The 27,814-nt window shown below is 38.2% G+C and overlaps 1 protein-coding gene across 2 annotated transcripts in view; it reads right to left on the bottom strand.

Annotated features, from left to right (window-relative positions):
* The window catches only part of scaper (S-phase cyclin A-associated protein in the ER), a 364,073-nt gene that overhangs the window by 283,609 nt on the left and 52,650 nt on the right, over positions 1 to 27,814 (bottom strand). For both annotated transcript variants that reach the window (XM_063070449.1, XM_063070450.1), the window contains exons 5-9: positions 21,338 to 21,438; positions 20,165 to 20,296; positions 17,972 to 18,123; positions 12,840 to 13,108; positions 4,427 to 4,645 (exon numbers count right to left, since the gene is read on the bottom strand). In XM_063070449.1, the coding sequence (XP_062926519.1) occupies positions 4,427 to 4,645; positions 12,840 to 13,108; positions 17,972 to 18,123; positions 20,165 to 20,296; positions 21,338 to 21,438 (873 nt within the window). The remainder of the gene's footprint in view (positions 1 to 4,426; positions 4,646 to 12,839; positions 13,109 to 17,971; positions 18,124 to 20,164; positions 20,297 to 21,337; positions 21,439 to 27,814) is intronic.

Raw genomic sequence — 27,814 nt, 5'->3', positions numbered from 1 at the left:
TCTATTAATAACAGGGAGGTTTTCATTTTGCCAAGTACCAATGGGCTCATAAATATTAATAATGTCTCCATCTTCTCACTAATCTCCCCTGATTTCCCTCAAATTCTTTCCATTTTCCTCCTATATATTTGCAGAAGTAGTCTGAAATGAGAATGTGGCAGCCACTGGTAATGGTGCTGTCTACATCTCCAATGCCATCGGGTAAGAGGTATAGGAGTCTTAGGTCCCACACCACCAGGTTCAGGAAGAGTTATCACCCTACAGCTATCACACTCCTGAACCAGCATGGATAACTTCACTCACCTCAAACTCAACAAACTTAGGCTCAGTTTCAAGGACTCTACAATTCAGTATTATTTATTTACTTTTTTATTGTTTCTATCATGTCTTCTTTTGCACTTGGCTGTCTATCTTTCTAATTTATAGTTTTTCATAAATTCTATTGTATTTTCTTTGCTTTCCTATAATTGCCCGCAAGACAACAAATCTCAAGGTTGTATATAATGATAATAAATTTGCTTTGAAGTTTGAATACTCATGCCCTTGCAAGATTTTGTTTCTACTTTCTTTCTACATTTGTTAATGTTAGAAACTTCCATAGTGGCTCAACATTTTCCAGATCATCCTGATGCATCTCCTTTGCACTCTCTCCAGCACAACAGCATCCTTTCTCTAGAGTAGCTTAACCAGCGTTTGTAAAATTGCAATATAATGTATCTACTCTAATATTCTATGCCCTGACTTTTGAAGGCAAGCATGCCATATGACTTATTTACTATCCTACCTATGCTGCCATTTCCAGGAAAACAAAGACCTGGACCATTAGAAACTCGTAATATAATGGTGCAGAATCAACATGGATTTATGAAAAGAAAGAGTAAAGTGGAACAGAAGCTGTGAGACAGCAGTAAATCACCTACGATCCTGACCTCCAATAGGGCCTTTATGGAATTCTAATTCCCGTCCTGTGATTACATGGGCCTTCCTTGGGTGCTCTAGTTTCACCCACTTACCAAAGATGTAGAACTGGTAGGTTAACCAGCTAATGTAATTTACCCCCAGTGTTAAGTAAAATCTGCTGGGAATTTATAGGAATTTTGGGAGAATAAAATGGGATTAGTGTACGATTACTGTGGGTGGGTGCTTAATGACAGTGTGGACCCAGTGGGCTGAACTCCATGTCTGCACGATTCTAAATCACTTTTGAATCAATCTGTTGGAACTGAAGAGCGGGAACCAATGGATGAAGCTTCAAAAAACTTCTGATAAAATTAAGAGCAAGAAAGAAGAACAGAAATAAGCAAGTCCTGCTAGATTTGGCAAGCTGTGACCAGTGGTTACTGTATCGTTTATTGCAGGTAGCCCCAACTATTCAAAATCTGTATCAACAGTTTGGTGTAAAGACCAAATGCACCATTTCTTAGCTTGCTGATGGAATCAGAATCAGGTTTATTATCACTGGCATATATCGCAAAATTTGTTAACTTAGCAGCAGCAGTACATGATAATCATAGTCATACTTTATTGATCCCTGGGGAAATTGGTTTTCATAATATAGAGAAAACAAAAAATAAATCAATGACAGTAAGTATATATGTATATGAAACAGTTAAATTAAAAATAGTACGAAAACAGAAATAATATTTTTTAAAAAGTGAGGTAGTGTTCATGGGTTCAATGTCCTTTCAGGAATCAGATGTTCCTAAAAGGGGAAAAAGTTGTTCCCGAGTCTCTGAGTGTGTGTCTTCAGGCTTCTGTACCTCCTTCCTGAAGGTAAAAATGAGAAGAGGACATGAGAGATGGAGGTCCTTAATAACAGACGCTGTCTTTCTGAGGCACTGCTCCTTGAAGATGTCTTGGATACCATGGAGGCTAGTACCCAAGATGGAACCCCCCCCCCACCCCACGCCAGACAGTGATGCAGCCCTTCAGAATGCTCTCCACGGTACATGTGTAGAAGTTTGAATGTTTTAGGTGACAAGCCAAATCTCCTCAAATTCCTAATGAAATATAGCCGCTGTCTTTGCCTTCTTTATAGCTGCATTGACATGCTGGGACCAGGTTAGATCCTCAGAAATCTTGACACCCAGGAACTTGAAATTGCTTACTCCCTTTACTTCTAATCTCTCTGTGAGGATTGGTTCGTGTTCCCTCGTCTTACCCTTCCTAAAGTCCACAATCAGCTCTTTCATCTTACTGACATTGAGTTCAAGGTTGTTGCTGTGACACCACTTAACTAGCCGGTATATCTCACTCCTATACGCCTGCTCATCTCCATCAGAGATGCTGCCAACAATGTCAGCAAATTTATAGATGGCATTTGAGTTATACTTAGCCACAGTCATGGGTATAAAGACAGTAGAGCAGTGGGCTTTGCACACATCCCTGAGGTGAGCCAGTGTTGATTGTCAAGTGAGGAGGAGATATTGTTACCAATCCGCACAGATTGTGGTCTTCCAGTTAAGAAGTCAAGACTCCAATTGCACAGTGAGGTACAGAGGCCCAGGTTCTGTAGCTTATCGATCAAGACTGTGGGAATGATGTTGTTAAACGCTGAGCTACAGTCAACGAACAGCATCCTGACACAAGTGTTTGTATTGTCCAGGTGCTCTAAGGCTGTGTGAAGAGCCACTGAGATTGCGTCTGCCATAGACCTATTGTAGCGATAGGCAAATTGCACTAGGTCCAGGTCCTTGCTGAGGCAGGAGTTCATTCTAGCTATGACCAACCTCTCAAAGCATTTCATCACCATAGATGCGAGTGCAAGTGGACGATAATCATTAAGGCAGCTCACATTACCCTTCTTGGGCACTGGTATAGTTGTTGTCCTTTTGAAGCAGGAGCTTCCAGCCTTAGCAGTGAGAGGTTGAAAATGTCCTTGAATATTCTCGCCAGCTGGTTGGCACAAGTTTTCAGAGCTTTACCTGGTACTCCACTGGGGTCTGCCACCTTACGAGGGTTCACCCTCCTGAAAGACTGCCTGACATCAGCCCAAAATTAAGTGTGATCACGATAAAACAAGAGGGTTCAGAGTGATAAAGGCAAGCTGAAACAGTAGCAGATGGAGTACAATATGGGAAAAAATGATGTTCAGTTGAAACAGAAATCCTGGATATTTTAAAAATTATGATATTTGTTGATGTTCTAAGACTTAGGTGTCCATGCACACAAATCACTAAAAGCAACTGGTACATTAGCCTTCATTGCAAGCATGTTTGAGTAGAAGAGTAAAGATTATCATTGAACACATTATTATATTACCATCATTTACATTACTTTTCTTTTGGAAATATAATCAGATTATGGCATTCTATCCCCATTGAAATTTATTCATCTGGTATGCTCTCCATATTCCTTTTGTGGTCACTGCAAAATATGCATGTGTACTGTATTAGGATATTAATACATACAATGTCATGATGCACTGCTTCAATTTGCTTAAGCTTAAAGTGGTGCAGGCCCAGGAAAGAAGAAGTGGAAGAGCAATTGTAATATCTCAACATCATAGAGAACTTGGAAATATCTAATAATAGGGTAGTCCATTAAATACTTGATACAAGAATGAACAGCCTAAAGATTATAGGTGGCTGCTTTATTGGCACGGCGCAATAACCTTCATTATCCTTCCCCATTTCTTTCTCATCTATACGCTGCTTTCAAGTAAAACTTCAAACGCAAGACTTAGACAATGGAGGTACATTGCTGGACCCAGCTCTCTTTTGTACCATTTCCAAGTGTCAACTTGTATGCACAACAGTGCCTTTGCTACACAAGTCAAATTATACCAATATCTCAATATCAGTTGGGCTGCCAAAAGTAAGGAATAAAAACTGCAGCATCAGAAGTTTAATGGGGTTGTTAATTAAGCCAAGTACAAGTTATAATAGTGAATACAAGAGATTACGCAGATGCTTGAAATCAGAGTAACATACACAAAATGCTGGAGGAACTCAGCAGGTCAGGCAGCATCTATGGAAAGGAATAAAGATTTTACATTTTGGGCTAAGATCCTTCATCGAGAATCCTGATGAAGGGTCTCAGCCTGAAACATCAACTCTTTATTCCTTCCCATAGATATCGCCTAACCTGCTAAGTTCCTCCAACAATTTGCTTGTGTTGCTCTAAGGAATAATAGTTATTTTTGAATAATAGGAAAGTACTTAGTTGTTTTCCTCAGTCAACATCATCCATCAATGAAAATGATCAAAGGTTAATTGGTATATCATATGGAGCTCAACTGAGCACAAATTGTCCAAAGAGGGAAAGAAAGTTATAAAAAATGCTGCAATCTGCAGTTCTGCACTGAAGAGAAATGCTTAAATAGAGCGTCATAAACACATGTATTTAAAAAAAATAGAAGTCTGTCCCTCTGTGTCATTAGATGCTATATCATGCAAGCAGTATATTTTAATCTTTTCATACTCACATTTGAAAGCTCACTGGAAAGATCCATGTCAGGCCCCAGTCTAGGACTCTCTGATGGAGATGGTTCTTGCACAGAAACAGTGGGTGTCACTTCCACTTTCATATCCTGTGACAAGCAGACTACATCTTTTTCTCTTTCACCACTGTCTGTCTCTTGCTGCCAGGACTTGTCTTGCATATTATCAGGCTGCACAGAATCCGTCGGCATGTTTGCTGTGTGCTAATGTAACATAATGCTCATTACAAGATGTTTCAGTAGGTCTGCAATTATTCAAAACACTACTATTGATCAAAATACAGAGATCTTTTGGCCTAACTCTCCACAGTTAAAGCTGTACAAAGACTATTTGGATTTGCTTCCAATTAGATACTAATTAGATTAGAAACACCTTGTAAGTGGGGAGATTTTGTTGCAGTTTGTAAAAGAGAAGGCAGTGCAGAGTGAAGTACTTACATGTAAAATAATACCTGCTTGTATTATAGAATCAATTAAAACATCCTGACTGTGTAACACACCCTATTCTCATCCAAAATTGCATCTGTAGATATGGTAGTGGGCCAAGGACCTTTTTCTACAGATATAAGCCAGCATAGAAAAACAATGGAAAAATATCTAATACCTTTTACTTGCATGGTGACTTCAAGATAAAGTAGATTAAAGCACATCACAAAGAATTCAAGGATACTGAACCAAAGATGATTGGGGGGAATGTTTTAAGGTACACATCAAAATGCAGAATAAGTGGGGATGAGATTCCAGGTGGTAATTCCTCATCTAGACCTGCTATAGTCTAGGGTTATGGATAGATTCTCAGTCACAAAGTCCTACAACACAAAAACAGGCCCATTGGCCCATCTAGTCCATATCCATACCAAACTGTTATTCTGGCCTGAAGTCAAGAGTGTGCACTTAGATAGTCGAAGATTAAAAAGACAAATGTACAAATGGTGGTGAGTGTTAGAAAGTAACTAGTTAAATGAGAACTCTACCTTTGTCGATGTATCTGTTTATCAGGCACAAAACGAATACAATCAGTTCTCTTACAGCTTGAAAAACAGTCAATACTGAATTAACTGTATTCTGCTTCCTTTGAACTGTGATTATTTAGTGCTTTCCATTGTTTAGGATCATTAACGATTGGATTAGTATGAAAAAATTACCAACTGGTGGTTTGCTAAATATGTGATCACTTAGGTATGATATATCAGGACTGAGGAATGCAAGGATTTCCACTGAGCTCTCAGTGTTAGTTTCTCAAGCTCTTGGGTTATATTTTTGAACACATGATAAGCTCTTCAGCCAAACATAATCAAAATTTTAGCCCCAAATGTGCAATATAAATAAAATTATAGTCACCCAACCATTTAGTAGCTGAAGGTTGGATGCCAACACATGCACTAACTTAGGAAACAATCCGTCCTCTGAGAAAAGGGGAAATTTTAAGAGCCTAGAATTTAAACATTAATAATACCCAACATAAAATGTCAATTTAATATAAATGCAGAGTCTCTTGGGCTCTTGAAATGTTCCCCATTTCTGAGTGAATTACTGATTTATGATCTATACCAGACATAGAATTTCGTATCAGTGCAAGCTATTTCTTCATAAACCTGCAGTAATCTCATCGCAGTCGACAATTCTTTTCTGTAACTGCCACTACTCATTAAGGATATGAAGCAAACTGACAGATGATAATAGGGCACTGAGCAAACTTGATGGCCCTGATGCAATTTGAAGAAGACACAATATATTCAGGTATCAAGAACATAGATGCATTGCCCCGTTCATCTAAACTCGTCAGACAAGGCAGTGCTGATAAAATCCCTTCCTTTAACCCAACAGATTTATATATATAATGCAAAGCATTTTTTTTTAAAAAATGAGTCAAGCTGGACTCAGAGAAACAATGCCCACCAAAAGGTGAAAATAAACTAGGCAGGTGATTGTTTCACAATTTTAAAAATCAAATCAGTCTGAAAAGTAACAATATTAACAATGTAATTATATTTTGTGTTAGGTGAGCTTGTTTTTAGGAGTAACTGGTACACTGCTGGAACAAGATTATACCTTAGAAATATATGAAAGCTGAATGCTTCTGCAGCCAGCATTCAAGTAGCAATCAGCCAATCTTTACTTAAACTAGAATGATCTATCTTCGAGTGCATTCCATTGTGCCCAAGTCATGTCTCCATCCTGTACCTCCGTTCTCCTGAAGGAGCATTTTGTTTCTGTCTACTTTTTGTCTTCATGCCTTTTCCCAAGGCTCCTCCTCATTATTCTGCTTCATCCAAAAGTTTATTTTATGCTTTCCCCTTATTTAATCACATCACCAAATGAAGATTTGTCTTTTTACTACACACATCGACAGAGGCGAGAAGTCAGCATTTATTTATCTGGATTCTTCACACTTAATTGTCACATATATTTTCCAAATTTCCTCAGATTTCTTCCAACAATTATAAAAAACAAAAATTCTATAATTAACTTACCATTCATTCTTTATTTGCAACACAGCTCTGATTTCCTTACCAGAAGGTATTATGTCATCACAGTTGGAAGTAATATGCAGATGACATATTGTAAATCAGAACAGGCCTTGCCTGTACAATGTGTGCACAATGTCACAGGGGATCAACTTGTATAAACAAATTGATTTTTTTAAAAACTTATGTTCCAATGCAAATTCTTCTCACCTTAAAGTTTGCCTTTAGAAATTCAGTGCAAAACTTACAATTGAATACAGCTAGTTTAGTACCAATGTGTAAAAAGTCTGAGATAATCAAGCACTTTCAAACAATTAAATATTCACATTTTACTATGCGTCAGCATAAAGTATATATCCACTTTACAACTGTAATCATTTAATTAGATGATCGTTACAGAAAAACAGGTGAAATAAACACTGGCAGAACAGTTATATCAAACTGGAATGTTAATCATAGAATCATTAATACACTTATCAAAAAGACAAAAACACAAATAGCAATTAAAAAAAAATCTTTCAAGACCCATCCTGCTTCTAGTCCTTGATCCATAGCTTTGAAAGTAATTGCTTTTCAAGTAATTGTGGAAGGAGTGTTTCTACCTCTATTTTTTCGAACCATGATTTCCAGACCACCGGCTGGTCTTTATCCAGGCAAATAAAAATCCTTCCTCTCTTCTTTTCCCTCTACTGTGTAACCTAAATCTACATCATTTAGTTATTCACCTTTATGGTAAATAAAATAGATAATTTCCATCAATTTTATTCAGGACCCTCAATATTACACATTTTATTTAAAATGCCTTTCAGCTTCTGTCAAGAGAAAATAACCACAGGCTATCTAATCTTTCTAGGCAAGTAAAATTCTTCCAATCCTGGCAACACCTTCTTACATGTAGTTCAACTCCAGTTTGTAGCTGCTGAAAAACTGATGAGGCCATGTGGAAACCACAGACTCTTCCATAGATAGGATGGACTGAGGAAGGTGAATGGATAGTTTATGAGTTGGCACATTCTTGTCGCCTTCATGAGATTTCTGTGTATGCCTTCTCCCTGGCTTCAAATGCTCCTTTTCCATTTCGAGCAGTCACAGGAAAGAGAGTTCCTATTCGTATGTTCCAAGGATGCTTTAAGTACATTCTTGTCCATTCTTTTCTTTTGTTAATCTCCACCCACAACATAGCTTGAAATAGTGTAATATCAGGTGTCTGGCTAAAGTGAATACAAAATAACATGGTTTACCCAATGTAACCAAGTGTGCATAATTAGTTCTCAGTGCTGGACTAGTAGAGAACACTGGCCTTGGTCTGCTCATCCTTCCAGGGGTACTTTTAGATTTTCATTGGTGGTATCGCTCCAGAGCACTGAGGTAGCATCCATTGGTAATTTAAGTCTCAGAAGCCTATGGAAGGACAAGAAACACTGCTAACTGGTAGACCACTATCTCTGTGCGAAGCCCAAGGCCTTGATCGTCTAAAAACCTTCTCCTCAACTGATGAAAGTCTGTGTTGAATGTGGGTTAACCCTTCATGGGTCTTGTCATGAATCTTTATTGTTGGATGGCAGTGTTATACAGGAGGGACAGGTTGTGCGAGAACCTTTGTCTTTCAGGCATTGACTATACTTGTGATGAGTCACAGTGGTTTTGAGTTTTGCCTCTGAGCATAATACATTCTCTGTGTTCTGCCGGTCTATTACAAAGTCTCAAATAACCTTGGTTCAGTTCCTAAAAGTGCTGAAGCATAGCTTCACACCAATAAGGATTTTTTGGAGACAAAGTGCAGCATTGTGATGAAGAAACAATGTCATAGCAATGACAGAACTTTGACAGAAGACTTCACTGAGATTAGCTGTGTTGTAGATTCATTTTTTTGAGATCATGACTAGTATACCACTATGAAGCAAACACAAGAAGGAGATGAATTTCACTCTATAGGTGTATTGGAGGAAAGTGCACCAAAACACTTGCAAGCTAACAAATCTATGATGGCACTTAACAGCAAGCTCCTTAGAGATCATTTGTGGAAACAGCTTAATTTCTATCTTTGATATCTCTCTTTTTCCTTTTCAGGGTGGTTGGGGTACTGTTGAAGCCCCTGACCTGGAGATACACTCAGACTTTGATTCTTTGTGGTGGTGGGACTCACTCCCACGGGCTCACGAACAGCCACTTTTCAAAATTCCAAGGATGTAGCCTAGAAGAGTGCGCCTTTGGAGTTCTGAGACTACGTAGCGCTGTGGATGAGCTGATTTTATGCCAGTGCCGCCGACTGAAGCATCACAGGAGAAAATGGAACATCAGGAACAGCAGAATAGCTGTCGGGGTTCTGTACTCGGCAAATCGCACTCCCTCTCTCTCACTTTCGTTGGAGGGTGAAGAGTTTGTTCTTGGTTCTTAAGTCGGAGAATTTGGAAAAAAGCGAAGTGGCAGACTTTTATCATCCCAAATCAGCAATCTGTTTTTCTCGGGTCTCCCCTCTCAATGTGACACCTTTCTGCCCCTTTACTAAGGAGGGAGAAAACCTGTGGTATGTTGAATTGTCAGATGAATGAGTAGTTTTTGTTGTACTGCAGATCTCAGTCTTTCTTGGGGGCTTTGCTATTGCTTGCTTGGTGGGTGGAGGGAGGGTCATTGCTTTGCTGCTGCTTGTGTGTGGGAGAGGGAGTGGGGGGGCTTTGGGGTTTTAATGTTTTTACTGTCATTCATTCTTCAGGGGGGATCTTGTTTTTGTGGATATCTGTGAAGAACAAGAATTTCAGGATATATATTGTATACATTTCTCTGCTATTCAATGAAACCACTGAACTATTGAAATCCAAAGAGCACAATTAAATCTGAAAAGGCCTTGTGTGATTGCTGAGTGTGTTCCCTCTATTTTTCTTTTGGTGCAATGATAGCCAGAACTGTACACATTATTGCATTTCTGGCCTAATATGTTTTATGGTTCTTTTGTTCTCAATTTCATACCACTGTCTGTATATTCTTTCTTATTTACTCTCTCAAATTAATTACCTCTCAGTTGCAATATTTTAATATTACAACATTAAGTTAATATTTAGATATTGAATAAAATATCATTGAATATTAATATAGTGCTTAAAAATTTATATGGGTGGAGCAGCCCTCATCTGAAATTCCAAAATCCGAAAACCTCTGATATCTGAAATTTTTTTGTGTGTGTGCTGACATGATGTGAGAAATGGAAAATTCAACAAGGCACTAGGTAGGTTCTATGCACCACAGACAGTTCTGAGAAGTGACATATGTAATGAACAGAAGTCAATGAAAAATAGGAAAACAATGGTTAAAGCAAAAAACTGTATAGAAAGAGTGGATTTGTCAGTGCTGGAGTGCTTTCATGATATACTGATCATGAAAGAAGCAAAGATCTATCACTCTGAACTGAAAATTGAAGACCATTGTGAATATTCCACAGGCTGGTTGCAGATATTTAAAAAAGGCACAACATTAAATTTTTTAAAGATTTGTGGTGATCAAGCATCAGATCATGAAGCAGCAGAGAGATTAATTGATGAGTTTGCCAAGATTGTCGCTGATGAAAATCTAACACACTGAATGGCTGCATCATTACATATACGATGAACAAGTGTAATTCAAAGAATGCTTACTGGCAGCATATAAATTCAAGAGTTGGGAATGATGACAATGGCAAACAGCCACTGACTGTCCACCTGGGCAGCCAAAGTAATGACTGCTTACCTTTCTGACAGTTCAATATACATATTTATTTTCAGGGTATATGTATATGCTCTGCATGTAATGTAAATGAATTTCATGTTTAGACTTGGGCCCCATCCCCCAAGGTATCTCATTATATAGATAGAAACATAGAAATCTACAGCAGATTACAGGCCCTTTGGACCACAATGTTGCGCCGACCATGTAACCTACTCCAGAAACTGCCTAGAATTTCCCTACCACATAGCCCTCTATTTTTCTCAGCTCCATGTACCCATCTAAGATTTTCTTAAAACACCCTATTGTATCCGCCTCTACCACCTTTGCTGGAAGTGCATTCTATGCACCCACCACTCTCTGTGTAAAAAACTTACCTCTGACATCCCCCTTGTTCCAGCTTCCGAGCACCTTAAAACTATGCCCCCTTGTGTTAGCCACTTCAGCCCTGGGAAAAAGCCTCTGGCTATCCACATGATCAACGCCTCTCATTATCTTATACACCTCTGTCAGGTCACCTCTTATCCTCAGTTGCTCCAAGGAGAAAAGGCCAAATTCACTCATACTATTCTTATGAGGCATGCTATCCAATCCAAGCAACATCCTTGTACATTTCCTCTGCACCCTTTCTATAGTATCCACATCCTTCCTGTAATGAGGTGACCAGAACTGAACACAGTACTCCAAGTGGAGTCTAACTAAGGTCTTATATAGCTGTAACATTACCTCACGGCTCTTGAACTCAATCCCACAGTTGATGAAGGCCAACCAACCATATGCCTTCTTAACAACAATGTCAACCTGCACAGCAGCTTTGAGTGTCTGATGGACATGGACGCCAAGATCTCGCTGATCCTCCACACTGCCAGGGGTCTGATTATTAATATTATTTTCTGTTCAAATTTGACCTACCTAAATGAACCACTTCACACTTATCTGGGTTGAACTCCATCTGCCACTTCTCAGCCCAGTTCTGGATCCTATCAATGTTGCGCTGTAATTTCTAACGACCCTCCAGAACATCCACAACACCCCCAACTTTTGTGTCATCAGCAAACTTACTAACCCATCCCTCCACTTCCTCATCCAGGTCATTTATATATTAAAAAAAATCACAAAGAGGAGGGGTCCCAAAACAGATCCCTGCGGAACACCACTGGTCACCGTCCTCCATGCAGAATATGAACCATCCACAACTACCCTTTGCCTTCTGTGGGTAAGCCAGTTCTGGATCCACAAAGCAAGGTCTCCTTGGATCCCATGCCTTATTATTTTCTGAATGAGCCTCGCATGGGGAACCTTATCAAATGCCTTACTGAAATCCATATACACTACATCCACTGCTCTACCTTCATCAAATATTTTATATTTTAAAATCCCAAAAAACTCTTTAGTGCTTCCGGCACCAAGCATTTCAGGTAAGGGGTACTTCAACCTGTATTTTAATGATAAAACAATAATAATGTGATTATGCTGTTTATACGTATCATAAATACAAATTCATTTCCAAGCCAACTAGTAACCATGATGATAATCCAATAAAACCAATTTAAGCAACTAAGTAGAAAATTAATAATAGCCTAAAGTATACCACTGGCAAAAAAAAAAATCAGTTTCAGTGAGTCAGAACATTAAGAGAAGTGGTCACTTGCGTTCAGAGTATTTGGCAAGAACGTAAATCCTACGTCAAATGCTTAGTGCGCACGAACCTTATTCCCTTATTGCTGTGGACTGCACTGAATAACTTCCAAAACTATATGACCTTGACAACAGAGGCAATGGATTAAGTACTGGCAAGTATTCTTAGAAGAGCAGCCAAGAAAGAAGTTCTCCTTTCAGGAGCCAAGGCAAGAAAAATTTGAAAAACATATAATAGCAAATGAACTATAGAGAAATAATGTGAGGTTAACTTCTAAAATGGGAAGTCTATTCACACTCCTCAGTGTTATCTACATAGCCACTTCATATCGAAGGCTAATTAACACTGGCTACATACTATAAAGGACATTTCATCAGAGGATATATCCTACCCTATCTGCTCCATCATTTTAGATTAGTTTTCATGTCAAAGATAAAGCAGGGATACATGATATTGTTTTAAACCTCATACCTTGATGGAACAGCACAGAATGTTAAAAATTTCTCCTGATATATTTTTATTAATTTTGGAGTGTTCACTGCTAACATACAATACTGCTCAAGAATTTATATTTGTTTACTATCATATACCATACCTTAAAGCTGTCCATAGAAGAATCTTCATTCTGGTTGTTTAACTTTTCTGGTGTAACAGTTACACTATCAGAACTGGGGCTGGTTTGTTCAAATTCTAGGTCTCCATTCTGTGAAACTGAGACTCCATTTTCCTTATCACTGTCATCCTTAAGACTCAGATACATAGTTCCTGAGACCTTAGTACCGGCATTAGCAGCCATTGTGGCAGAACGTGACCGAGTTGTTCTTCCACGCTGCACTGTCTCCCATCCTTCAGTATCTTTACTGTCTATGAGAAAATGAAGAAAGAGAATATGTCTGCAAAAGATTGCTTTAATCTATAGCTCCATGATCATAAAACCAGATAGCATTGGAAGCATGATGAGTATTGAGTTTTCACACATGAATATTGCAAGGTCCCAAGTCTCACGTGTACAATTAATAGTCTTCATGAATAAATATTTGAGCTTTACGTAGAGTGACATAAAGCTTATATCTTTATTAACAAGAATCACCGATGCATTTCCCCAGCACCCTGCTATTGACTAAACATCTAAGCCACTATGTCTCCTTATCTTTGGGAAGAAGGGTAACAACTTGTAGAAACATTAAGACATTTGGTTTAAATACCTTGACTAAACCAATGTAAGACTCCCTGGAAAATTTTTTCTGACAATTCCATTAGCAGCTACAATACATTTTAAAAAAAATTTTAATTACTATGGCGACTTAATCTTTCATTAAAAAAAAAGTATAATTATTATTGAAAAGGAAAAAAATAGTTAACTATCTACTACTCCAGTGGGTAAAGTTAGAAAACTATGCAGCAGATGATGCCAGGCTTGATCCTCAGCTACACATCAAAACATGAATTGGACTTCCTTTATGTCTGGATGGATGATGGGCATCAGGTTTTGGTAAGGTTATGGGGAGAATGCAGGAGAATGGGGCTGAGGGGGAAAATAAATCAGCTATTTACAGGAAAAAATACAACTGAATTGTATGAAAAACTACATAAACAAAGACTCACAAATATCAAGGTGCAAAAGAAGACAAACTTTGCAAATAATACTGACAATATGAGTTGCAAAGAGTCCTTGAAAGTGAGTCTGTAGATCGTATAATCATGGTGAATGAAGTTACCCATGCCGGTTCAGGAACCTGATAGTTGTAGGGTAATAACTGTTCCTGAATCTGGCAGTGTGGGACTGAAGGTTTCTGTACCTCTTACCTAATGGTCTGGATGGTGGGGATCTCTGATGATGGAGGCTGCTTTCTTGAGGCAGTGCTCCTTGTAAATGGGCTCAATGGTGGGGAGGGCTTCACCTGTGATTAACTGGGCTGTATCCACCACTTTCTGTGGTCTTTTATGTTCCTGAGCAACTTGTTAAGATATTCTCCACTGTGCATCTATAGAAGTTCAAAGTTTTTACTGTGATCAAATACCAGATCCTCTGCTATGGTAGGGTTCTTCATATACTTGTAGAGCAGTCATGTGGGAACAAAGCCTAACTGTGGTCATACCTAACAGATGTTTACAAACTGATTAGATTTCACCAAATCCTAAAAACAGATGGAGACAACACAATCTGAAGCACCTTTCTGCAAACTGGTAATTATAGAATCAGTCTTACAGTATGGAAATAGACCCTTCAGCACAACTGGTCCATGCCACCCCACAGAGCTAATCCCACCTGCCCGTGTTTGGCCAATTGTCCTTTAAACCTTTCCTATCTATGTATATATCTATACAGCTTTTAAAAGCTGCTAACGTGCCTGTCTCAATTATTTCTGGTAGTTCTTTCCAAATTCAGGGCACCCTTTATGTGAAGAAGCTGTCTCGCTGCCCCTTTTAAACCTCTCACCTCGGATCTTAAACTTATGCCCTCTTGCTTTTAGTATCCCCTCCCTGGCAAAAGACTATATGCTCACAAATTTTGATATTTACAATATTAATACCAAGATTCTTAAATATTGAATCCTTCAAACTGGAAGATCTGCATCAACATAGAGATAATGAATAGAGGGTGAATCAACCCATGTTATTCTCATATGCTGGAGAGTTATAGAAATTTGCAGTAAAGATACTGAGAAACAAATACAAAAATCAGAAAGGAGAGAAATAGGTGTACATATGGAACAAATATGCTTAATTTTGGCAAGTCAAGGAGGAAGAGGTTTCCTAGACTAAATTTGATCAACTTAAAACCAAGTAACCAGACACAAGAGTAGATGTAAAATTTTAAGAGTATGGGGAATACAAAATGCTGGCAGAAAAAAAAATGTTTATTAGACACATCTCAATGTTGAACTTGATAGAAAATAAAGCAGTTTAATCTGTGATCAGGAAACAATATCACAGCTTCCTGTGGAACCAGAAGGAAGGCTTTTGTATCAATGCATCAATGCTCATGTCAACATATTCCCAATGAAACTGAGAATGGAAAATCTTTCAACCATACAGAGCCATACATCTTTGAATAATGACAGAACAACAAAAATACTGGAAACACTCAGAAGGTCACACAGCAGAAAAGGAAGAAAGGACTCATGTTTTAAGTCAATGACGTTTCAGAAGAACTGAGCCAAACAAATTTTATATTGCAGAGAAAAGGGAGCAGTACAAAGAGTATATCTGCTGTAAGGTGTACAAGTGCAACTGAACAACAGTGGTGGTGGCAGTTGCAGGAGATGGTGATAGAATGTAAATCACAAATGGAGGTCTAAAGATGACATAAAGAGAACAGACGAACAGTGGAGAGAAAAATAGAAAGAAAAAAAGCAATCCTGGAACTGAGTGATAAAAGCAGTAGAAGCAAAACACCACAAATGCTGGAAATTTGAAATAATAGAAGAGTCAATATGGAGAATGTCAGCATGTCAGGCAGCATGTGTGGAGAGAGAAACATTACGAATATTTCAGGTTGATGGCCTGTCATTAGATCTGGCCAATTCTGATCTAAACTGAGAGGGCTGATAATCTGAAAGATAACCTGCTGGTTACCTGTATTCAATATTAGGTCCTAAGGCAACATGTCAGTTCAGAAGATACTCTCACCCTCCTGTTAGACTGTTTGAGGTAACTTATTTTTATTCTTTCTTACTTCTCTTCTAATATTTGTATAGCTATGCACTTGTAATGCTACTGTGACACTATAATTTCCTTTGGGATCAATAAAGTATCTATCTATCTTATATTGGTCATAATTAGAACTGGACTAAAAACAGGTTAAAGTGGAAACAGGGTAGAGAATTAAAGTGGCGGACAACTGGAAGATAACAGCAATACTTGAAAACTAAATGGAGATGTTCTTCTTTACATGAGTATTAAATAAGTTATACTAAAATGGAAAAGGTACAAATAACTGTTGCTTCAGCTGGAAATAATGAATAGATCCTTGGACAAAGAGGAAGAGGTAGAAAGATTATGATAGATCTGCAGCTGCACAATAAATAGAGGGGGTGATGGTATTGAAGGGACCATTCCACGTATTCTGAATGGAATAATCCCTTCAAAGAAAGATATGCCTATCAAGGGACCATTACATGGAAGATAATGGAAATCAGAGAGGATGATCCATTGATAGGGGGAGACTGGTGTGTTGGAAAGCAAGGTACAAGGGAAAGGGGGCAAGAGCAGAAATTAAGGAGCAGGTTTGGTTGGATACCTGTTGCTCATGCAGAAATAAAAGACAGACGGGTTAAAGTTCTATCAATATAGACTCCCACAACTATCTTGACTGCACAACCTCCTAACCTGCTTCTATAAAATACTACACTCCATTCTCTCAGCACTTTTGCTTCACTATATTTGCTTTGATGGCAATAGTTTCCACAGCAATGCTTCCACAATGGAACAGAGTTGCCCAGCAAAGAAACAGGCCTTATGTTTCCACCTACCCATGCTGACCAAGATGCCCATCTGCACTTTGCCTATTTTCCTGTATTTGGCCCACATTTGCTTACTCCTTTCCTATCCACAAATCTGTTCAATTGATTCTTAAACACTGTGATTGCACCAGCCTCTACCAGCTACTCTGGCAGCTGGTTTCATCTATACACCATCCATCCAGATTGAGACTCCCATAGCCTTGGAGAAAATTTTGTTATTACTGAAATATCTGGTGAAAATGTTGATATTGCACAGTCCTATCACAGTGGCTTGTTCTTCTGCCACATGTGGTACAGCAAGTTGCAGAAAGGGTGGTGGCAATGTTGTGTTAAAATTGAGGAGTTTGTCCCATCAGTAGTGTGACTTTTTATAGCACAGACTCAGGCTGTGGAAACTCAACATACAGTAAAAATATAGGGAATGTCTAGTTTAAACATTGAGTTTGGAAAGAACACTTGCTACATTATTACCCATTATTAAATGGGTTATTTGAATACCTGGTGATAAAATGAAATATTAAGCTCAAAGACATTCTAGCATCTTTAAAGTCAACAGAATGTTTCTCTGTTGGTAACCTGGAAGGTAGTACCATCGGATTATTACCCTGTTTTTGAAAAATGCAAGAAATGGTTGTATAGACACTAGGTCTTTTTCATTCAAAAACCTCATACAAACTTTCCCCAAGTTTTTCTAAAAACCCTAAATATCAGAATTAATTGTAAAATTAAAATAAATAAAATTATATATCCTTTCAATTTACAATATACACTATAAAGGATACAGCTATCAGTGGATAGACATTTTCTAAACAAATAATTTTTTTTGAAGAGACATTAATACCCTGCATTTTATAACACAAAATTTCTTTTGTTTATAGTTTTAAGACCAAGCTTAGTTATTGTACTCACTTCATAAACTGCTGTGGACGAAATAAAGAATGTATAATCCTAATCAAGAGAGAATATTTTCTAGCATAAACACACACAAGATCTGAATTAATCTAGGTACACGCCAGATTCTGGATAGCTGGATATACAATTTAGAAAATTAAGTAAATAGCAAGTGTCAGGTTCAAATAACTAAGTTAAATTCCCCTTCAACTAAATGTCAATACAAAGAGAAAAATAAGGGTAGTTTTCGAACTGCACCTTGAGGTGACATAACTTCCCTTCAGTCCAGAAGTAATACATTTCCTTTTTTTCCATCTCTTTGCAGCACTGAAGTTGTTCTAGGATTTTGTTTTATGATAACATAACTCACCATTTGGATGTAATCTAATCCGCGGTGAGGACTTCTGGATGTGTTTTGAAGCTGCAGAAATAGTTGTACCTGCTCCGTTAGCTTTTACTTTGTCAGCCCAACTGACACCTGTTGGAGCAAGGCGAGCTGCTGCCAAGGCTGTGGGTGCTGCCCTAAATACAAAATATTTAGATTCAGAGGCAAACCATGAAGAGCAACAGTTACTAACACCAAAGTATAAAAAGGATGTTGAGATCAGGCTTCCCAATTTAGTTCTAAGTACTAAATCTCTAATTCACAATGCCTCTCAAACTCTATGTCTACACTCTATGAGAGTGGGGGAGATTCAAACAAGAGGACATGAGTTGAGAGTTAAAGGGCAAAAGTTTAGGGGTAACATGAGGGGGAACTTCTTTACTCAGAGAGTGGTAGCTGTGTGGAATGAGCTTCCAGCAGAAGTAGTTGAGACAGGTAATGATGTTGTCGTTTAAAGTTAACTTGGACAGCTATATGGACAGGAAAGGAATGGAGAGTTATGGGCTGAGTGCGGGTTGGTGGGACTAGGTGAGAGTAAGAGTTCAGCATGGACTAGAAGGGCCAAGATGGCCTGTTTCTGTGCTGTAATTGTAATATGGTTATATGGTCATATAGATGCTACATCCACTGAGCAGATGAGTAATGTGAAACACGAAGTGTTTATCTTAACATGTCAATGATTTTAGTCCTAACTCTTAGTCCAAATCTGTCATGTATTATAAATGTTAAAATAGCACTTTCAGTCACATACCCAACATAATTTTCAGTCTCTAATTCTGTGTCTCAAATTGTTAATTAATAAGGATCCAGTGAGGCAAAACACAAGCAACAACAACTAATAGTCTTATACAGTATATATATTAGCTGTTCTGTGATCCTGGATGAGGAGTCCAACTGTTTGAATTCCTTGTAAATCAGCATGTCAATATCAACCAACATTTACAGTCCACTTTGATAATCAATAGACATTTCCTGAGGTAATCCATAACAAAACAACCAATGCATTGAACCAACTCTTCAGCAGTCTTCAACCACAATAAGTCATGAACTTTCTTCAGTGGCAATGTGTTTAATAAATTAAAAGGAGTCCCATGTAAGTAACATTACAGGAGGTTCAAACTACATGTATTAATCTCACGTTGGATTAATTTAATAAGATGGCATTTATGACAGAACAAAGAATTAACACTGTTAGAAAATTAGGTATTGAATAAGGTAGTGCACCTACTGCATATAAATAAATATTTTCAGTTCTACAAAGATTAGGTGCTGTGTAATCCTGTGGAGAGATTTAGCATCCTTTGACGCCAACATTTTATTTTAAAACATGTTCTTCAAATAAAATGGAGATCAGAATGTTCAATTTAACACAGCTGCCTACACTGCTTTATCACCACTATTAATCACTGCTTAAAGAGATTTGTTGTCACAACAAAATAATAGGCATCACTTTCTCTATATTTTTCCTTCCTATTTTTGTCTAGAGATCAATAATGGGTTCCTTTATTTGTTGAGTAATTTAAACATGTTAAATTATATGAAAAGGAGCAAGATTTCATACCATCATTTGAGACACCTTGGTGGCACTAAGTCTGTTCCAAATTCATTTCAACATTAAGGAATGATCACTTGTCATGAACATCATCAGAGACACAAAAAAAATCAATAGAACACCATTACTATACAACATTATCAGTTTATCCCAATGTCAGGAGACTGGAATTTCAGGCTCCACTCCAAGTCCTAAACCCATCATCTAAATTGCTCTCCTATGCTCAAAACAACACAAATCTATATTTTTAAAGATAAACAACAAAAAAAAGACAGCGCTATTGGAAAAGGAGGAAGTTCTCCTGGTGCTTTGATGGCAATATTTTTTTCAGCTGATAATCCCATCCCATAAACAGGTTAGTTGATCATTTATCAACATTTGTTTGAGAGATTATATTATGCGCAAGTTGGCTGCTTATAATAACAAAATGTTATGTAGCTGTAGATAAGTAGGTTACCTGTAACATGTACAGAACTGCACATGCTATACAAACCAAATTCTTTGAATAATCCAGAAAACTGGCCTCAAATCATTGGACCCAGAAGTACAACTGGTTTGTATTCCATAGGAAGGGTATATAAACATTTTCAACTATCAGCTTGAGAAAAGGTAGAAGCATTGCTTACATAGCATTGGGAGCGCCAAAATTTAAGCTCCTTCGAGCATTTGATGTAGTGCAAATTCTGTCTGCAGGTGGACTTGGCATAACATGCCTTCCTGGTGACATTTTCCTCACTTCCCAGGCAAGAGATGTGGGTCTGAAACAGGTGAAACAAAAACCAGAATTTGAAGTTATGAGGTGCATGTATGATTCCATGTGCCGTAAGAAAATGGAGGCACCAGAGAAAGAAAAATAAAATTTCACAAAGATGATACCAAAACTTAGAAAATGTTATCTAGTTTCTTTTCAAAAAATTGTAAAGACTATACATCTAATTTCATCTGATAACATGCAAAAATAATGCATCTGCAGAACAGATACCACCAATAAAGCTGGCCACTGAAAATATTACTGTCATGTACAAGAATAACAAATATTTCTCACAATAGCTGTTCAAAGTTCAGATAATGCTGTGACTGAGGAAGTGTGCATTCATTTTAATTTTTATAATCTCTGTTTTGTTCTTTTAACTTTATAAATGATACAAGAAAGTAAATTTTCCCTGGTGCTTTCTAAATTCTGTTTTACTTAAACTAACACAATTGGAAACTAACACATATTAACATTTTTGACATAACTACTAATCTGGATCTGAAAATTTGAACAAAATCATGTCATACCCCAAAGCAGCATAATTGGTCTAACTTTTGGATGTAGCTCAACCATGATGCAGTGTACAAGGAAAAATATTAAACTGAAGGTGGCCCTAGAAAAATTGCAACTACATTCTTTCAACAATAACCTACAATGGTAGTACCTAGTTGAGCATTTGGCAGTAACTGCAGTACCACTGTCCAATAGATGGGTACTGGAATGGTTATTGATAAATGGAATTGAATGGTTTCCTTCTGAATTGGTGAGCAAGGAGTAAGCATACAAAACATTCTGCACTAATACATTTATACCATTAACCCAGTACTGAAATACATTTCATTCTGCCCATCTTTAATTATTTTTTAAAAATGATTTGTAAAGATGTGATGTAGGGTCGTCATGGAATTCCTTTCCAAGGCCTCCATCTCAAGTGTATTGGACTGGCTATTCTTCTAAAAGTAATAGTTAAGACTAAATGCCAATTTAACAGAATTCAGCTTTCATTCCTTAATACAGATCATTCAGGTCAAATGTGGAGTTCTACCTGTTCTGTGCATCTGTCTTCTCCAACTTCTCCTGGAGCTGAAGCCAATCTATCAAGGCCTTGAAATCACGCACATAATTATCCAGCATCATTAGGACTTCCTGAAAAAGAAGCTCATTACAGTTTCATTGCCAGCAACATTTCCTGCATGACCCTCCATTTCACAAAATATAAACTGTGTGAGCATATCTTAAGGGAGCAGATCCTCCTACCCCAACATAAGAAAATTGCTGTTTTACCAGTGAGAACCAAACATCAACGTGTTCAGTTTAGTATTTCAATTAAAATTACAAAATTCAAAATCGAGATTCATGCTTATTTATCACGTGTACATCAAAACTCAGACTTGGGCTCGCAGACATCAGGCTTGCAGATCCAGGGCTCTAGCCAAAAGGGTTCAACTTCTGGACTTCTAATTCAACACTTAGGCTCGATCCTTGGCTATTAATCCTAAGGACCCGCCATGCACCAAACATGAGGCCTCGAATCACAAATCCGTTGCCAGGGGAGGGTCATTGGACCTTGTTCCTCCCGCCCACACAGAATTCCAAGTTCAGAACCCACTAATAACTTGATGACCCTGTTGGAGCCACTAGCCCTTGTCAAAATTGGTTTGCAGGCCTGACATCTGGCCGGACATTCCGGCCTGGTCCATGGATATCCTTTGTCTGTGTCACTGGCCTCTGAATATGGAGTGGATACTCTGGCCTGATCTCCAATTCCCCCACGTTCCTGATTCAAAATCCTAACAAGACCCCTAACTTCCCTCTCTGTCCCCGAAACCATCTTTATAAAGCTGAAAAAAAAGAATTAAATCTGAGCTGCAACTCAACAGAAGTTGCAACTCAGTACCATCATTATTAAATCATTAAAATATATATAAAGTGTTGCACTCTAAAACCCACAAAATATAACTTTGATTTTGAATTCAGGTTATTTTTTTGTATATTATGTATACAATGAATATTTAGAATGAAAATTGAAAATTCACATACTTCTGATTTTATTTATTGAGGGGTATAATGAAATACAGTATGAAGAAAATCAGGTTTCTTAAACTTTTTCTTGTCTGTCTTTATTCTACCGAGTGTGACACTCAGGCTTTGTCCAAGGGAGCATTTCAAGTCAAGTCAAGTCACTTTTTATTGTCATTTCAAGCATAACTGCTGGGACAGTACACAGTAAAAACAAGACAACGCTTTTCAGGACCATGGTGCTACATGAACAATACAACAACTACACTGAACTATGTAAAACAACACAAAACTACACTAGACTACAGACCTACCCAGAACTGCATAAAGTGCACAAAACAGTGCAGGCATTACAATAAATAATAAACAAGACAATATACATAGTAGAGGGCAGTAAGTTGGTGTCAGTCCAGGCTCTGGGTATTGAGGAGCCTGATGGCTTAGGGGAAGAAACTGTTACATAGTCTGGTCATGAGAGCCCGAATACTTCAGTGCCTTTTGCCAGATGGCAGGAGGGAGAAGAGTTTGTATGAGGGCTGCATGGAGTCCTTCATAATGCTGTTTGCTTTGTGGATGCAGCGTGTGGTGTAAATGTCTGTAATGGCGGGAAGAGAAACCCCGATGATCTTCTCAGCTGGCCTCACTATCCGCTGCAGGGTCTTGCAATCCGAGATGGTGCAATTTCCGAACCAGGCAGTGATGCAGCTGCTCAAGATGCTCTCAATACAACCTCTGTAAAATGTGATGAAGGTGGGGGGGGGGGGGTGGGAGGTGGACTTTTCTCAGCCTTTGCAGTAAGTAGAGACACTGCTGGGCTTTCTTTGCTATGGTGCTGGTGTTGAGGGACCAGGTGAGATTCTCCGCCAGGCGAACACCAAGAAATTTGGTGCTCTTAATGATCTCTACAGAGGAGTCGTCGATGTTCAGCGAGGAGTGGTCGTTCCGTGTCCTCCTGAAGTCAACAACCATCTCTTTTGTTTTGTTCACATTCAGAGACAGGTTGTTGGCTCTGCACCAGTCCGTTAGCTGCTGCACCTCCCCTCTGTATGCTGACTCATCATTCTTGCTGATTAGACCCACCATGGTCCTGTCATTGGCGAACTTGATGATGTGGTTCGAGCTGTGTGTTGCAGCACAGTTGTAGGTCAGCAGACTGAACAGCAGTGGACTGAGCACACAGCCCTGGGGGGCCCCCGTGCTCAGTGTGATGGTGTTGGAGATGCTGCTTCCAAACCGTTTCAGATACTGCGCACCCATACAACTAATAAGGAACAGTGATAATCAGAATCAATGCCAAAAATCATTGGTTTGTAGTTTGAGGATGCAAATTCTGAGTATTTTAAATCTACATATCTAGATTTGGAGAAATTTGAGTGTAATCATAAAAACTATTTGGTTTAACTTCTCCAAACATAAGAAAAATAGGAGCCTGTCAAGCCTGCTCCGCCATTCAATAAGATCATGGCTGATCTGGCCATTGACTCATCTCCACCTACCTGCCTTTTCCCCATAACCCTTAATTCCCCTACTATGCAAAAATTTATCCAAACTTGCTGGTCCAAACATGCTTACAGTAGATCAGCTTTTCTCAATCTTTTTGCCCTAGAGGAACCCTTGAAATAATTTACCAGTCTCAGGGAACCCCTGCATAAAAATTATTATATCTACAGCTCATGGTATGTTAGCATGATCAGTAAATTGTAGATATAATAATCCAAAAATAATTGTCTATAAAAGTAGAGAATAAGTTTTTAGGCAAACTTTCTTGAAATAAAATAGTTAGTTAAGCTTAGCTTACCTTTCTTGAAAGGAATCTTTCTTTCCCTTTCATAAATTTTAAAAACTCAAGGCAAACATAATAAATTTCTGTTAAATAACTGGCTTAATCCAAAATGGGATTTATTTTTTCTAAAGATAGGCTTAGTAGATTTAATTTAAATAATGGTTGTAAATTGACTTTAATTATTGCTATTTACAACATGAAAATTTATTGACGATGTTGAATAGTTAAGTTACTAAAAACCACAAGCCAAAGAATACAAATAAAAATATTGCTTAAGACACAATTTTACAGAAGACTTTGAAAAAACTTTTTCTTACTTAGTGACATGATCAGGCTCAAATATAGGCCTAGTATGTGAAACCTGTGCTTGTTTTTTGCTGCATAAATACTCATTTCTACAGTGTAGACCACGCAATCTAAAACAACATTAGTCACTGACCAATGGTGGAACCTATCCAATTTTGACCATTCTGCTCATCCATGACAGATTATCCATAACCATAAAACTTCCAGATTATATCTATACTTCCATGAACTTTCATTCAGCAACTGTACTTTATTTTAAATATACTTTAAAGTGAAACCAAATTTGATTATTCAAATTTTGTCCCTTTACATTACAAGCAACCCAAACACCGTGCGCCAGGTACAGTACTTTGAGGCTTTTTAACAGAATGATGAAGAGATGCTTGCTATAATTCCTCTAGAGGTGACAACAACATAATTAAGGACACATAAGAAGCGAGTTGGCAACATTTGAAGGAAAATGTTTTTAGTGCAACTTTCCCATTTGATCTCTGGTGCTATAATAGTATTCCACTAACCACATCAGATCTTTATTTTTTGTAGAGCCTACATTCTGACCACTACTGTATGTTTACTTTTGATTGCAATCTGTTTTCTTATAATTACAATCAGTGATTGATGCCCCCACTGGTAGCCATCTGGATTTCTTCCGCGGGATTTGTTTAAAACCAGCACAACTACAAAAACAAATTTGGATCTGTTGATAAACATGACAACTGTCAGCTTAAAGTCAGGTTCAACAGGTTGAATGACAGCCAATAATACTCTCAAAATAGTTCACTGGTGTTATTCCTTTTGCACAACAAAGCAAATTCTGAAAAGACAGCAGCTGAAGAATTCAAATCCTACTTCTAACTCAAGGAAATGCAGTCTGAATTTTCACTTTTCTGCTGTTTCGCCATACGTTTTTATGATTTTTTGTTGATGCCTTGCTGAACTGACGCATCAAACTTCTGAACCAATATGGATAACTTCACTAACCTCATCTCTGAACTTACTCCACAACTCAAGTTCTCGGTATTATCTATCTACTTATTAGAATTGCATAGTTTGCCTTCTTTTTCACATTGGTTGTTTGTTAGTCTTTGTGCGTAGTTTTTCATTGATTCTATTGTATTTCTTTGTTCTACTACTATGAATGCCTGCAAGAAAATGAATTTCAAGGTAGTATATATGGCATTCATATATTTTGATAATAAATTTACTTTGAACTTTGAATTATTTGCAAAGGATTCAATAGTCATCTGGACATCATGATAATTATCGCTATTCACAAATCATCTCAAAATCCAATGACTTTGGTGCCAGTCTAAATGGAAGCAATGATAATTTGTTCTTGTCATAATGTTGGCTATCCATACTTGCTCAATGTTTCTGAAGAGATACTGTAATTCAGTTACATCTTTCAACTCCTATCATATTACTTTAATATCTGGTACCTGTGCACAACTAACTTGGGTCCTTGACTTTTGTCAATAAACTGCCAAAATCAATAAGGAACACTGCAATAGTAAAATCAGCAGCCACTAGCATTTCCTGTCTTATAGACAATGCAGCAACATCAAATGAAATATTACAAGATTATCACTTCTGTAGTTAGCCACCTTTGGCACACCACTTTATCTACGCTGTTGCCACTTGTGCATGCATTTGAGCATTTTACTTGTGCAATTTATGGGCAATATGCAATGCTGAGGAAAAGTCAATACCCAAAATGTTTACAACAGGAATTCTGCAGATGCTGGAAATTCAAGCAACACACATAAAAGTTGCTGGTGAACGCAGCAGGCCAGACATCATCTCTAGGAAGAGGTGCAGTCGACGTTTCAGGCCGAGACCCTTCGTCAGCCATCTTTTCAGACTCTGACAAATATTATGCTCAATGCTTGCCATCATTTTCTGCTTTTTAATTCAGTTGTACAGGAATGTCTGTTGCCAAGACGACAATATAAAAATTCCCAAAACACAAGAGATTCTGCAGATCTTGAGCAGCACACACAAAATGCTGGAAGGGCTCAGCAATTCAGGCAGCATCCATGGAGGAGAGTAACCAGACGTTTTGGACCAAGACTCTTCATTAGGACCAGAAAAGAAGGGAGCAAAATCCAGAATAAGAAAGTGGGGAGGAGGGCGGGGAGGAAAGGAGTACTAGCTGGCAGGCAATAGATGAAACCAGGTGAGAGGGAAAGTGGGTGGGTGGAGAAGGGGTAATGAAATAAGAAGCTTTGAGGGGATAGGTGGAAGAATTAAAGGGCTGAAAAAGGAATTTGATCATGGGAGAAAGGAAAGGAGGAAGGGACCACAGGGAGGTGATGGGTAGATGAGGATAAGAGGAAGGGTGAGAGGGCAAGCAGAATAGGGGAATAGAAAAAGAGGAGGTGGTAGGGGGCAAAATTATGGGGAAGTTGAAGAAATCAATGTTCATGCTATCAGGTTGGAGGCTACCCATACAGAATACGAGATGTTGCTCCTCCAACCAAAGTTTGGTCTCATCATGGTGGCCATGGTGAGAGAAAGAGTCAAAAAATCACAGATGGCTGACCTGCAGAAATAAAAGCAGCAGAGAAGGTTGTGGACAGACACATCAGAATAGTAGCAGAGGAGGTCATGGACTGATATGTTAGAATGAGAATGATAGGTCAAACTGAAATGGGTGGCTACTGGGAGATCTTGCCTTTTGCAGTGGGCAGAGCGAAGCTGTTGACAAAGTGGCCCTCACAATTCAGATCTCACTGATGTAGAAGAGCCCACACCGGGAGAACTGGATACAATAGATGATCCCAACAGACTTGCAGGTGAAGTATTCCCTCACCTAGAAGGATTATTTGGGACCAAGAATGATGATCAATGATGATGTGTAGGGGCAGATGCAGCAATGTCACACTTATAAGAATAGGTGCCAGGAGCACAATTATTGGGCAGGGACAAGTAGAAAAAAGAGTCACATAGAGGGTGATCTCTGCAGAAAGCAGAGGGGAGAGGGGGTGGCAGGGTGAAGGGAAAGAAGTGTTTAGTGGTGGGATCCCGTTGGAGATGGCAGAGGTCACAGAATGAACTGCTGGATATAGAGAATATAAAGAAGCAACAATATAACTTCAATAGCTGTGTTAAACTGAATATAAAACACTTCCACTTATCAATAAAGCAACAGAAAATTTACCAATGAACTCACACTATAAAAACAGGTAATAAATCTAGATGATCTTATTTGAAAATAAAATTATAAACAGCAAGCATACTCCCAAGTTATTGCTTTTATCAATATGATACATACTTTCAATTAATAACTATACCTTGGAGAAGATGTACATTAAATATAATGGGTTATATTGTTCTTTATATTGGAGAATTGAACCTAACCCATTATAGTCAATGCTGAAGAGAAACTACTCTATTAACATTATGGTTCCAATT

This window comes from Mobula hypostoma, chromosome 18 (assembly GCF_963921235.1).
Source record: "Mobula hypostoma chromosome 18, sMobHyp1.1, whole genome shotgun sequence".
NCBI classification, from domain to species: domain Eukaryota; kingdom Metazoa; phylum Chordata; class Chondrichthyes; order Myliobatiformes; family Myliobatidae; genus Mobula; species Mobula hypostoma.
Note: the sequence above shows the minus strand (reverse complement) of the source record. Positions and strands in the feature narration are given on the sequence as shown.